The sequence below is a fragment of the Hyla sarda genome, chromosome 4 (genome assembly GCF_029499605.1).
Source record: "Hyla sarda isolate aHylSar1 chromosome 4, aHylSar1.hap1, whole genome shotgun sequence".
Lineage (NCBI taxonomy): Eukaryota > Metazoa > Chordata > Amphibia > Anura > Hylidae > Hyla > Hyla sarda.
The window spans coordinates 255,189,735-255,204,015 of NC_079192.1; the positions used below are offsets into that span (position 1 = coordinate 255,189,735).

Below are 14,281 nucleotides of genomic sequence, written 5' to 3' on the forward strand. Positions count from 1 at the left end.
CGACACGCCCCCTTCCCGCGGGCTGTCGGAGCTCCGTACAGGAGATCGCAGGGGGCCCCAGCGGTCGAACCCCCCGCGATCTCAAACTTATCCCCTATCCTTAGGATAGGGGATAAGTTGTTCACCACTGGGTCACCACTGGACTACTCCTTTAATGACCAGGCTCTTTTTTTTTAATTTGACATGTATCTCTTTAAATGGTAATAACTTTAGAATATTTTTTCTGAGCGGAGCGATTCTGAGATAGTTTTTTCGTGACATATTGTACTTTATATAAGTGGTGCATTTTTATTGACACATGCAGCATTTTTTTGTGAAAAACTCCAAAATATTGTGAAAAACTGGAAAATTTCTGGCATTTTTTTCAATTATATTTTATGGTGTACACTGTGCGGTATAAGTTAGGTTATATTTATTCTGTGGGTCAGTACGATTATGGCGATACCCATTTTATATAGCTTTCTATGTTCTTTTTTCTTTTCTGAGCAGAATTCTTTTTCTGCCATTAATATTCCAACAGCCATAACTTTTTAATTTTTCATCTGACGCCATTGAGTAAGGGCTTATTTTTTGTGGGATGAACAGTACTTTTTATTGGTATAATTTTTGCGATACGTGCTACCTTTTGATCTTTTTTATTCTGCTATTTGTACCAAAATTGGCGAATTTTGCACTTTTTTTTTTTTAAATGTATTTATTTATTTATTTTTTACGGTGTTCACCGTGCGGGATAATTTACATTATGGTTTTATAGTACATGTAATTACGGACGTGGCAATGCCTTTTATGTATATGATTTGTGTTTTTGATCTTTTTTGATGATAATACAGGGCTTTTATTGGGAAAGGGGCATTTTTTTTATTTATTTTTTACACTGCATACTTTTACTGAAGAACTTTTTATAAATTTTTTTATACTTTTTACAGGTTATACTATGCTGCAATACATTTGTACTGCAGCACAGTGTGATCAGTTGCACACTGTACAGCCTGTGCGATCCAGCCTGTGGCTGGATCTCACAGGCTTCCGTGGCAGGAAGACAGGAATTCATGATCTGAACTCCTACTGCCATAGCAACCAATGGCGACCCGCGATCGTATTGCTGCGCCACCGTTGGTGAACAGGGGGAGCGTGCATCTATGGGATTGATCACGCATCTACAGGGTTAATGCTGCTGGGATCGGCTCGGTCGCGGCTCCGGCAGCTGCGGTGGGACTCTGGCTGTGATGGACAGCCAGGTTCCGCCGCCCATACCATGCGCTGCCCGCGGCAGTGCCCAAGATCGCTATGACATATGCATATGTTCCAGTGCGCGATCGTGTCCGGTGCTGGGACGTATCCATACGTCCTATAGCGAAAGGGATTAAGGACACATGTTTTAAAGTAAAATACATATGAAAATGGACTGTGAGAACATAACCGAAGTTACATAAGCATTTAAAAAACTGTATGTTTTTATTTACCCACCCAGGTAGTTGTCATCATCGGGGCGACCAGAGTAGCTATGCTGATGTACATCAATGTTTGTTGCCCCAGCTGGAATTTTCACAATAATATTATATCCTAGAAAAAGTAAATAAAACAGAATGGTTTATATCATTAACCACTGCTCAAAAAAATAAAGGGAACACTTAAACAAAACAATGTAACTCCAAGTCAATCACATTTCTGTGAAATCACACTGTCCACTCAGGAAGATACACTGATTGACAATAAATCTCACATGTTGTTGTGCAAATGGAACAGAAAACAGGTGGAAATTATAGGCAATTAGTAAGACAAACCCAATAAAGGAGTGGTTCTGCAGGTGGTGACCACAGACCACTTCTCAGTTCCTATGCTTCTTGGCTGATGTTTTGGTCACTTTTGAATGCTGGCGGTGCTCTAGCGGTAGCGTGAGACGGAGGCTATAACCCACACAAGTAGCTCAGGTAGTGCAGCTCATCCAGGATGGCACATCAATGCAAGCTGTGGCAAGAAGGTTTGCTGTGTCTGTCAGCGTAGTGTCCAGAGTATGTAGGTGCTACCAGGAGACAGGCCAGTACATCAGGAGACGTGGAGGAGGCCACAGGAGGGCAACAACCCAGCAGCAGGACCGCTACCTCCGCCTTTGTGCAAGGAGGAGCCGGAGGAGCACTGCTAGAGCCCTGCAAAATGACCTCCAGAAGGCCACAAATGTGCATGTGTCCACTCAAACAGTCAGAAACCGACTCTATGAGGGTGGTATGAGGGCCCGACATCCTAAGGTGGGGGTTGTGCTTACAGCCCAACACTGTTCAGGACATTTGGCATTTGCCAGAGAACACCAAGATTGGCAAATTCGCCACTGGCACCCTGTGCTCTTCACAGATGGAAGCAGGTTCACACTGAGCACATTTGACAGACATCTGGAGACTGGAGTCTGGAGACTCCGTGGAGAACATTCTGCTGCCTGCAACATCCTCCAGCATGACCGGTTTGGCGGTGGGTCAGTAATGGTGTGGGGTGGCATTTCTTTGGGGGGCCGCACAGCCCTCCATGTGCTTGCCAGAGGTAGCCTGACTGCCATTAGGTACCGAGATGAGATCCTCAGACCCCTTGTGAGACCATATGCTGGTGCGGTTGGCCATGGATTCCTCCTAATGCAAGACAATGCTAGACCTCATGTGGCTGGATTGTGTCAGCAGTTCCTGAAAAAGGAAGGCATTGATGCTATGGACTGGCCTGCCCATTCCCCAGACCTGAATCGGATTGAGCACATCTGGGACATCATGTCGTGCTCCATCCTGCTTTAGTCCCGGTCTGGGAGGACATCCCTCAGGATACCATCAGGAGCATGCCCAGGCATTGTAGGGAGGTCATATGGGCACACTACTGAGCCTCATTTTGACTTGTTTTCAGGACATTACATCAAAGTTGGATTAGCCTGTAGTGTGGTTTTCCACTTTGATTTTGAGTGTGACTCCATAGCCAGACCTCCATGGGTTGATAAATTTGATTTCCATTGATAATTTTTGTGTGATTTTGTTGTCAGCACATTCAACTATGTAAAGAAGAAAGTATTTCATACGATTAGTTCATTCATTCAGATCTAGGATGTGTTATCTTAGTGTTCCCTTTATTTTTTGAGCAGTGTATTATAGCTTTGCCACTGTTTGTTTTTGCCACAATATAACTAAAAGGCAAAAACAAACATCTGAGGCTGGGATCACACATAGTATTTTACCCAAAACCAAGAGTGGAACAGACACAGAGGAAAACCATAAATTTGCATATAAATTTGCATATTTTTCATAATTTTGGACCCACTCCTGGTTTTGGGTACTTCGGCGCTAAGACATCTTATCCCCTATCCAAAGGATAGGGGATAAGATGCCTGATCGCGAGGGTCCCGCCACTGGATAGGGGATAAGATGTCTTAGCGCCGGAGTACCCCTTTAAATCTCTGGGAACCGTATATAGATGTACATGTATATATACAAATCAAAAACTTTCAAAGCTATAACTGTCATTTTTCAACCTACAATGGCTTGTTTTATGTGGGACCAAATGTACTTTGTAATGACATCACTCTTACCACAAAATCTACAGTAGAACAAAATATTTGTGTGGTGTAATGAAACAAAAATCTGTTATCTTTATTATGGAGGTCAATGAGATTACAAAAATTCCCAATGTATGTTGTTTTATTTTGCTTCTTTTTAAAAATAGGAACTTTTTTAAAGAAAATAAGTATGGTTCAAATTGCCCAATTCTGACCCATATAACTTTATTGTTCCCTACACGGGGCTATATGACTGCTCATTTTTGCATTGTGTGTGATCTTTAGATCTATCGGTATCATTTTTGTGTAGATGGGACATTTTGATCGCTTTTTTTTTTTTCCTGATATATGAAGTGACAAAAAGATCTGCAATTCTGGTGTTTGGTATTTTGTTTTACATTTACGCCATTCACTGTGCAATTTGATTAATGCTATATATTAATTGTTTGGATATTGCCGCAGGGAGCATAGCACTGATCAGTGAAATCAGCACTCTGCTTGTAAAGTCTAAGGCAAACTGTATTAGCCAAGTGTCTATGATCAGGACCGCTGCACTGCATTGTGGAGGTCGTGACCAGATCCCCGATGCCCCGGCATCTGTCTTTTCAACTGTAAGATTGATCTAGGCATCTATAGGGTTAAAATATGGACATTAGCGTGATCGCTGATGTTTGCCATTAGCGGTGAATGTCGGCTTCTGGATATGAAGAGAGCTCGGTTCATAGTCCATAAAGACACACATACATGTCGTCAAGAAGACAAGAGAAATGTTAACCAAAGGAAGTACGGAACTATACAGTTAAAGACAGCTATCAATTTTATAGTTGTATTTTTAAAATAATAGAATTTAGATATAAAGTTGACAAAAGAGTGAAAACGTTAAAGATCTACTTGCCATACAGAGCTTTAGTGAAGGTTCCTGCTACAGTTTTACACGAAGAATTATCACCCCCGCATACACCACATTTATCTTTTCTTGCTTTGGAATTTAAAACATGGTCACAGCCCGCTTGCTAAACGAAGAGAATGAAACTGATTTAATGCAGACAATATCACATAAATATACTTAAAATATATGGTACTATTTGCTCTAAAACAAATAATTACAGTGGTACTGTTAGTCTAAAAAATAGCTGTAAAACACAATGGGGAAAATACAGAGTTATTCATAAAGGATGGTGCAAAACTTAAGTTCAAGCATGTAGTTCAAGTAACAGCATGCATTTTACAAGGCTGTCAATTTATGCCACAGATAGAGGAAGATCTGCCAAACCACCTTCATAGAAACATAGAATATGTCGGCAGATAAGAACCATTCGCACCATCTAGTCTTCCTAATATTCTGAATACTACGAATAGTTCCAGGCCCTATCTTATATGAAGGATAGCCTTATATTTATCCCATGCATGATGAAACTCCTTCAATGTATTTTCATCTACTACTTCTGCAGGAAGGCTATTCCATGTATTCCCTACTCTCTCAGTAATACTCCTGATATTACCGCCTAAACCTCTGCTCTTCTAATTTAAAACAAATTTCCATTTGGATGTGCGCCGATCCCTAAATGAAACTCTACCACAACATTGGATTGGCCATGCTGGAAACAACTATTCACTATGTCCTTTATGATAGCCATATCTAAAACCTGGCTACTTCTTTCTGTGGGGCTACATCAAGGACTACCCAGCTGCTCCATAGCCACAGGATATGAACAACCTGAGACGACACATCACTGAAACAGCCCATATCCAAGAATATGCTAGCATGCGTCTGGACAGAACTAGACTACCACCTAGACATCTGCCGTGTCACCAATGGAAATAACTATGAATATTTGTAGTTTATAGATAACTTGGAAAGACCTTGTGTCTTTTAAATGTTAACAAATTTGTGTTATGGCTGCTTAGTTATGATTACTGACGCTATATTACACCATTCCTTTTGAATCGCCTTGTATATTGTTTTTACCATAACATGTATTAAATAGGTTGTCCCATGATTAAATGTGTTGATTTATTCTGTTAGTCTAGATCATGCAAAACATAGCCAAATTTAGTTTTAATTGAAATAAAATGCTCCTGTACTCCAGATATTACCTCATCTCTAATATGGTTAAAGGGGTTATCCAGGAAAAAACTTTTTTTTATACAATAACTGGCTCCAGAAAGTTAAACAGATTTGTAAAATACTTCTATTAGGGGCGTGGCTTGGCGCTGAAGAGAATGGCCGCACAGTGACGAAGCTCCTGCTCCGTGGGCCACTAATTAGCCACATACCCACATTGGTGACTTTACACCCTCATGGGGAGAAACTCCAGACGTCCCAGAACCCCCTCCGCACTTGCCAGATCCTCTGTCCCAGCTCCCGCACCCCTGCCGCGCCTGTGGCATCTCCCTCCTGCTTCGGCCCTGAGCTCCGGGTCTGCCATTACAGGCCCCGCTTTGGGCCTCCCCTCTCATTCCAGCTGCCGCCTCGCTACAGGACGGGACCCCAATCCGGACAGCTGCCCGCCACGATCGGGGACCCTAGGCTCAACTCCGCTGCTGTTGCCGATAACCACATCTTCTCCTCCAGTGCCCGGATCCCTGGCCCCTCCACTGGTGTGCGGCGCAGCTGAACAGGTCTCGGGTGCACTTCTGCAGCCTCCAGTAAGTGCCGCCGGCTCTCCCCTGCACGGAGCGCTGCTTTCCACGCGGGTGACGGAGGGCTCTCCCTCACAGCCTGCCGCTCTCCATTCTGCTGCCTCTCAACCCCTCCTGGTGACCCCCTTTCCCACATCCCCTGGAGGCCCCTCTGTTACCATATCCTGGGCCGCAGTGGTGGGGGCCAGTGATCCCCCTCAGGTGCCTTCACAGCCCCCTGCAGCCGCACTAGCTGTTTCCCCTTGCTCAGTCTCCCCCCCCTCCTCTGGGCTCCCTGAGGGGAACGCTGCTTCCTCATCTCCTCGATCTCCCCCTGACCTCCTGGGGTTCCCAACGGTGACTTCATTAGACCCCCTGGCGGACTGCTACCTACCTTCTTGCTCACCTAGGCCACAGAGACTCCCCTATTCTGCCTAGATGTCTGCAGGTCCTCTGCATCAATCCCCCCTGGGGTCCCTGGGCACTTATCTCGGCCACCCCTGACCATGGATATGGCTCTACCTTCACCCTCCTGGGACGCTATCCCTGGCTCGGGTATACCCTGCTCCGGGGCTTCCCTATTGTCTGCTGCTATCCCGGAGTTAAGCCAGTTGCTTTCCCAAATTCCTTCCAAGGAGGATTTCCACTCTCTTATCACTGAGGTCAAGGAGACCTGCCGGGCAGAGATTTCTGAAATGCGCCGGGATCTTCAGCATGTCTCGGATCGTGTGGATGACTTGGAGGACGCTCATGATCAAACAGGGGCCTATATTTCTCAGCTCCACTCCACTATTGCTTCCCAAAAGGACTTCCTGGGTGATCTCCACGCTCATGTTGAGGATCTTGACAACAAGGGTACGCGAAATAACATCAGGGTTAGGGGGCTCTCGGAGGCTACATGGGAGGAGGACCTCTTTGTCACCCTGGAGACCATCTTTAACACTATCCTCGGTGAACCACCATCTCATAAGATCAAATTGGACAGAGCTCACAGAGCACTATGCCCCAAATCTGCCACGGGCACTCCTCGTGATGTTATCTGCTGTGTCCACGATTTTCAGATCAAGGAGGCCATCATGACTAAAGCTAGATCACTGTGCAACTTCGACTTTGATGGAGCTCTGATCCAGCTTTACCAAGATCTGTCCTAGCTTACTCTCAGAAAGAGACGCTTGCTACACCCTCTCCTGGAAGTCCTTCGATCCCACCATGTACCATACCGCTGGACATTTCCGTTTGGTCTACAAGAACGTAGAGAGGGACGCTCTGCTGTTCTTCGCTCTTTTTCTGACCTCCAGGCATTCTGCACTGCTCTGGACCTACCAACTCCTAAAATTGCTGACTGGGATCAGATGTCTCCCCCTCCACCCCTGCCCCCTGTTTGGCAGCAAGTTCGACCACGCCGAGCTGGTTAAGTGCGTCTCTTTGAATGTCAAGGGGCTGAACTCCCCCGCCAAGAGGCGCTTATTGCAAAGAGAGTTGGTTGGCCTACGTGCTGACATAGTTTTTATTCAGGAGACGCACTTTGACCATTCTGGATCCTTCCAGTTTCTCCACCACCTCTTTCCTCAGTCCTACATTGCTCCCTCGGGTAAGAAAACTGTGGGGGTAGCTGTTTTGATCTCTAGGTCCTGCCCTCTACAGGTTTCTTCCTCCTTTCTCGACCCCTTGGGTCGCTATATTATACTTCAGGGGGTCCTGGGCGGGGTCCCGCTTCTACTTTGTAATGTTTATGCTCCTAATACCTCTCAGATCCCTTTCCTGCGTAGGGTTCGTCACAGACTCCACCGGTGCCCCCGTCTGCATGGTTAATGGGTGGGGATTTTAATCTCATCTTCTCCCCATCGCTGAACCACCACTCTCTCACTAATGCTCCCCCTATGCCTGCCCAGCTGCGGCTTGCCTCTATTTTTCGACGACTGATCCGTACCTTCTCGCTTTATGACCTGTGGCGGATTGACCATCCGACGGAGTGTACTTTTAGCTTTCACTCACACCCTCACAAGCTACATACACGTATTGACTATTTTTTGGTGCGCATGCTCTCGGTAGCCTCCTTAGATCCTATCTCCTGGTCTGATCATTGTCCTGTCCTTCTTTTTCTGCTGCTCCTTCTTCTCTGCGGTCCTGTCATTGGAGGATGAATGATTCTCTTCTTAAAACTCTGCCTTCCCGGGAGTCGATCCAGCAATGTATCACTGATTATTTTGCTACCAATGTGTGTTCGGTCTCTTCTCAGGCTGTCCTTTGGGAAGCACATAAGTCTGTGGTTCGTGGCCACTGCATTTCTTTGGGTGCTAGACTTAAGCGTGATGCTCTGGCTTGCTTTCGGGAACTTCGTGCAGAGATTGCTCGCTTGGAGGCTCTCCTCCTGTCTGCTCCTTCTCTGTCGACCTTACGTAGTTTGGTGGCGGCTCGGGCACGGTTGGGCGACCTGGCTCTCCATAAGGTTGAGCGTCAACTGCTGTATGCTAAGCAGCGCTTTTATGAGAAGGGTAACAAGGCCCATACTATGTTAGCCAGGCATCTACGTGACCGGGTTGTTGCACAGTCTCCCTCTGCTCTAAAGGATTCTTCAGGGGTTCTCCACTATCATCCTGCTGATATTTCCCGTCTTTTAGTTGACTACTACACTAAGCTCTATTCCCTTCCTTCCCAACTGCCGTCTGACCCGGGGGAGAGAGCTGCGGTCTTAGAAGCATATCTTTCCCGATGTGGCTTGCCGTCTCTGTCGGGTGCTGATTGGGATACTCTCAACGCCACAATTACTGGAGAGGAGCTCCTGGAAGTGCTTAAATCTCTCCCAGCGGGTCGCTCCCCTGGCCCAGATGGCTTCCCCTACTTATATTATAAGACGTTCTCCTCTCTTTTAATACCCCACCTAGTTCCTCTTTTTAATTCATTCATGGATGGAGAGGCGATCCCGCAATCCTTCCTCCACTCCCTCATTACTCTGATACCTAAGCCTGGCAAGGATCCTCACGATTGCTCTAGCTATCGGCCCATCGCCCTCCTCAACTCTGATCTTAAGCTTTTCTCCAAGGTGTTGGCTACTAGCCTCTGCTCCTTTCTTCCGGCCCTCATCCATAAGGACCAAGTTGGTTTCATCCCCTGTCGTCAGGGCGGAGACAACACCAGGAGGGTGGTGGGTCTGGTGGACCTGATTAATCGGAGATCTGACCAGGCATTACTTCTTAGCCTTGATGCGGAAAAGGCTTTTGATAGACTGGAGTGGCCATTCCTCTTTGCAGAAATTTGGGATTATGGGTAAATTCTTGGCTGCATTGCGGGGTCTCTATTCCCCCCCTACTGCTTCTCTTAAGCTCCCTCATACTCCATCCCCTACCTTCCCCTTGTTTAATGGGACTCGTCAGGGCTGCCCGTTATCTCCCCTGGTCTTTGCACTCTGTATTGAACCCTTGGCTGCCATGATCAGGGGGGATCCTGACATTACTGGTGTTTCATTGCATGATAGGGATTTTAAGGTTTGTTTGTTTGCTGATGATGTCCTTCTCACACTCTCACACCCTCTGCTATCCCTCCCTGCTCTCTCTATAAAGTTCTGCATGACTATAGTGTGTTGTCTGGTTATAAGGTTAATCTTTCTAAGTCTGAGGCGCTTCATCTTAACCTTCCACCTTCTCTTTCTAGTCTTGTGCGCTCCAATTACTCTTTCCGGTTGTCCCCTTCAGCTATTAAATACCATGGGGTGTGGATCTCCTCCAACTACTCTTCTCTGTACTCCACTAACTACCTGCCTCTCTTTCGGGAACTCTGCGCTCTCATGGAGAAATGGCACTTGCAGTATATTTCCTTTTTTGGTCGCATTGCAGCGGTAAAAATTACCATTCTTCCGAATTTTCGAAACCCTGCCGGTACGGGTCCCCCTGTCTGCTCTGCGTTCCTTGCAGACGGCTATTTTTTAATTTATTTGGGATGGGAAGCGGCACTGGCTGTCCCGGATATAGTGAAATACTACTGGGCCTCTCACTTGCGCCATCTTGCGGCGTGGTCTTCTTACCATGCCTACAGCCGCTGGATGGAGCTGGAGAAGCTGTGGCTGGCACCCTTTCACCCTAACACACTTCTCTGGACTCCACTGGCCCTTTCTCCGACTCTCTCCCACCTTTTGGGCCCCATGACGTTCTCTAAATATGTATGGGGTTACTGCTCTGTCAAATTTAAACTGTTTTCTTCCTCTTCCCCTCTCCGCTCTTTTCTCTATCACTCAGACTTTCCCCCGGGTCGGACTTCCACTATGGTGCGGGAATGGGGGGCTAGGGGCCTTTTTTGTTGGGCGGATGTGGTAGGCCCTGTCTCACGAACTCTCCTGCCTTTTGATCTATTGCAATCTCGTTGGGATCTCCCCTCGTCTGAACGTTTTCATTATTTACAGTTACAGCAATTTATGTCCTCTACACTGGGTTCCCTGGTGGTCTCACTGCCTACGGGATTTGAGAGGTTGTGCCGAGGTGGTCCTCAGGTTAGGGGTCTTCTCTCCGATATTTATTCCCTGCTCCTTCAACCTCCGGTGGGGACCCTGATATCTCACCGATATATTGAGCCGTTGGGAGGAAACTCTTGACACCACTATCACTCCCCCTCAATGGAAAATAATATGGGAGCGGGCTTCTAAGGCATCAATATGTACAGCCTATAGGGAAACTCAATATAAACTGATAATGGGTTGGTACCATACTCCGGAGCTGTTGCATAGGCTGAACCCTGATATCCCCCCCCAATGCTGGCGTTGTGGGGTTGGTTTGGATACGCTAATTCATGTCTTTTGGTCCTGCCCACTCATCACGGGGTATTGGGAGACAGTGCGGGGGTTGCTCTCTGATGTCCTGGGTGTAGCGGTCCCTCTCGATCCTCTGGTGTACCTCCTACAGCTCCCTCACCCTGCTCTCACTAAGAAACTGCTTAAATTGACAATGCACATTCTTCTAGCAGCTAAGACACTCATTGCCAAATGCTGGAAGAGGACTCTTCCTCCCTCTGAATCTGACCTCTTGGCGCGAATCCGGGAAATACGCTCCCTGGAATACCTTACAGCCTCTTTAAATAATTCAATCCCTGCCTTTCTTTTAGTCTGGGAGCCGTGGGACCGCTTCTCTGACCGACAGCCACCTTGATCCTCTCCCTCACCCCCCCCCATCCCCCTCTCTTCTTTTCCCTTCTCTCCCTCCCTCCATTGTGACTGTGTTTTGTTCTGTTTGTCTTCGTGCATTTTTGTTTATGTTCTTACCACCCCCCCCCCCGTCTTTCCTTGTTGGGGGGCTTCTTCCTCCATGTATTGTGCAGTATGTCTCCCTTTTTACCTTAAGTTCCATTGGTTAGATATGTGCCCCGAGGTTGGGGATGGTCTCTGTGTTTTTCTTATTAATAAGTTTACCCTGATCTCATCATTGGCTCATTATTAGCTTTTGATATGCTTACATTGGGCTGCGTCCCATGCTCTGCTTCAGCTTTGTTTGTTATTTACTTTTGTTTCTGTGAAAAACCTTAATAAATATTACAGTTTAAAAAAAAATGCTTCTATTAATTTTTTTAAAATCCTTTCAGTACTTATGAGCTGCTGAAGCTGAGTTGTTCTTTTCTGTCTAAGTGCTCTCTGATGACACCTGTCTCAGGAACTGTCCAGAGTAGAAGCAAATCCCCATAGCAAACCTCTTCTACTCTGTGCAGTTCCCAAGACAAGCAGAGATGTCAGCAGAGAGCACTTGCCAGACAGAAAAGAACAACTCAACATCAGCAGCTGATAATTATTGGAAGGATTAAGATTTTTTAATAGTAGTAATTTACAAATCTGTTTAACTTTCTGGAGCCATTTGATATAAAACAATTAAAAACATTTTTTCCTGGAATATCCCTTCAAGAACTCCTATGAAAGCAATTCAACCCAATATCACAACATGCTTTAAGACCACTGAAAAGGCTTCATGTATGTAACAATCACTAGATGTACACAAAGACAAACACAGCATATACATCTCCTGACAGAGTCATCAAATTATGTTGTTGTGCAAAGCTGGTAATCTCTCACCATACACCTCAAGATATACTAAGCTTAGGGATAAGTAAAAAAAATGAAATTGTTAAATTAGCATTTCATACCCTGCATAATCCTTGAACACAAATGTCATCAGTTTCAGGACCACAAGGTGTGCCATCTATAACTCTGTCCTTCAGCTGGTAATATGATGATGTCCCAGAAACACGACAAAACAGCTTGCACCGATCTTTCATTAGGACTGTACAAATAATAATTTATTCTCTGTTACTGTGAAGTTTCTGTTTCAGTAACCTTCATACTATTATGGAGAAGAAGACAACACAATATATACTTACTGCCACTGTATTTTGGGATCCACCTTACACTTGTTGTAAGACCATTGATGTTAAAATGTTTGCCATCAAACTGAGAACATTGCACATCTCTAAAATCTTTCTTTCCTTTGGGACATGAATCAGTATTACAAGATCGGAACTTCATCCTCCTTCCAACACAATATTTTCCTCCATTTTTTGGCCTGCAATCATTTACAGTAACAAAATTAATATCTTAAGAACATATTTAAATAAACCTGTCATGGTCATCATGCTGTCCTATATACAAGTAGTATGATACAGACCAAAGAAAGCTTAACAACATTTTTATAGTTTTGTGGGAAAAGATTCACTATAACCTGAGTGTCCATAGAGAAGTAGCAGTCAATAACAAAACCACTACCTACTGTATTCTTAACCCCAGAGCCAGCCATCAGCTTGTTTCCCCCGCACTAACCAGCGATACTGGGGACGCTGATCAGTTTGATGCCTACCGTGCCCGGATCCGCCCGGCCAAAATCTTTGTTTTTCCGTATATGCTAATTAGGTGCTAACTGGCACAGACAGGGTAACTGGCACTCTGGCATCATCGGCCACAGCTCCGCCCAGCTCACCAATATTTTTCCCCTCCCTCCGCCTTTCCCTCTTCTCCCTGCTCTGTAAAGAAGAGGGAGAGGAGGAGCGGAAAAGTGATAAGCTGGGCGGCGCTGCGTCAAAGTGCCGGGCGGATACGGGCACAGTAGGCATCAAACTTATCAGCATCCCCAGCACCATCAGCCAGTACCACTGGTTAGTGCGGAGGGAGCAAGCTGACAGTTTTCCTTAAGGGCGCAGGGTTTTCCCGTTTTTGCACTTTTTTTCCTCATCACCTTCTAAAAAACATAACGCTTTAAATTTTGCACCTACAGACTCATAAGAGGGCTTATTTTTTGCGCCACCAATTGTACTTTGTAATGACATCAATCATTTAACCACAAAATTTACAGCAAAACCAGAAAAAAATATTTGTGGGCCAAAATTAAAAAAAAGCCATTTTGTAACTTTTGGAGGCTTCCGATTCTCTGCAGTGCAATTTTCAGTAAAAATGACACCATGTCTTTATTCTGTAGGTCCATATGGTTACAAGGATACCTAATTTATAAAGACTGCGTGGAAATAGACAATAATAGCGGCACTCACTTTAGTATGCAGGGATTCTTTATTGAGGAGTCAGTGTGCACGGACAGTAAGAGCTGGAGCGATCCAAAGAAAAGAGCAACACTGTGTTTCACCGGCGGCTTCTTCGGGCTCTATGCCGGGATGCTCATGATATACGAGAATCGCGCGCATCATCAGCGCATGTCGCCACAGCAACGGCCAACAACACTAATCTAGCGCATGTGCATTGCGCTCGATACTCTGACAACAGCGGAGCGTGGGCGTAATGCCACCTGAAACTTCAGGAAACATAAATCCCAGAACGGGTCGCAGGCAGGGAAGAATGAGTACATGCAAATATGGCAATAAAGAGGGGACATATATAAAAAAAAAAAGGGGATGGCAGATGAATATTAAACTTAGCAAAAAGAGAACAGCATTAAGGTAAACAGTTACAGAAAAATGCTCGTATCAATTTTTTCATTTAAACCAGGTGGACCCATGGCATCTGTTCGAAGAATCCAGGTGGCTTCTTTCTTAAGTAATGTTTAATGGCGATCACTACCATCTTTGGGTATAGTGACCACCTCCAGATCCTTGCCCAAAACAGAGTTGCGTACACGTTTATCAGGGGAGTTATCCGATGCAGTGAATAAGAAACTGGATAAT

At 45.5% G+C, this 14,281-nt stretch overlaps 1 protein-coding gene across 3 annotated transcripts in view; it reads right to left on the bottom strand.

The window, feature by feature from the left end:
- Window positions 1-14,281, bottom strand: part of ADAMTS20 (ADAM metallopeptidase with thrombospondin type 1 motif 20) — a 306,378-nt gene that overhangs the window by 115,114 nt on the left and 176,983 nt on the right. For all 3 annotated transcript variants that reach the window (XM_056573961.1, XM_056573960.1, XM_056573962.1), the window contains exons 13-16: window positions 12,497-12,678; window positions 12,263-12,399; window positions 4,419-4,536; window positions 1,468-1,563 (exon numbers count right to left, since the gene is read on the bottom strand). In XM_056573961.1, coding sequence (XP_056429936.1) covers window positions 1,468-1,563; window positions 4,419-4,536; window positions 12,263-12,399; window positions 12,497-12,678 — 533 coding nt within the window. The remainder of the gene's footprint in view (window positions 1-1,467; window positions 1,564-4,418; window positions 4,537-12,262; window positions 12,400-12,496; window positions 12,679-14,281) is intronic.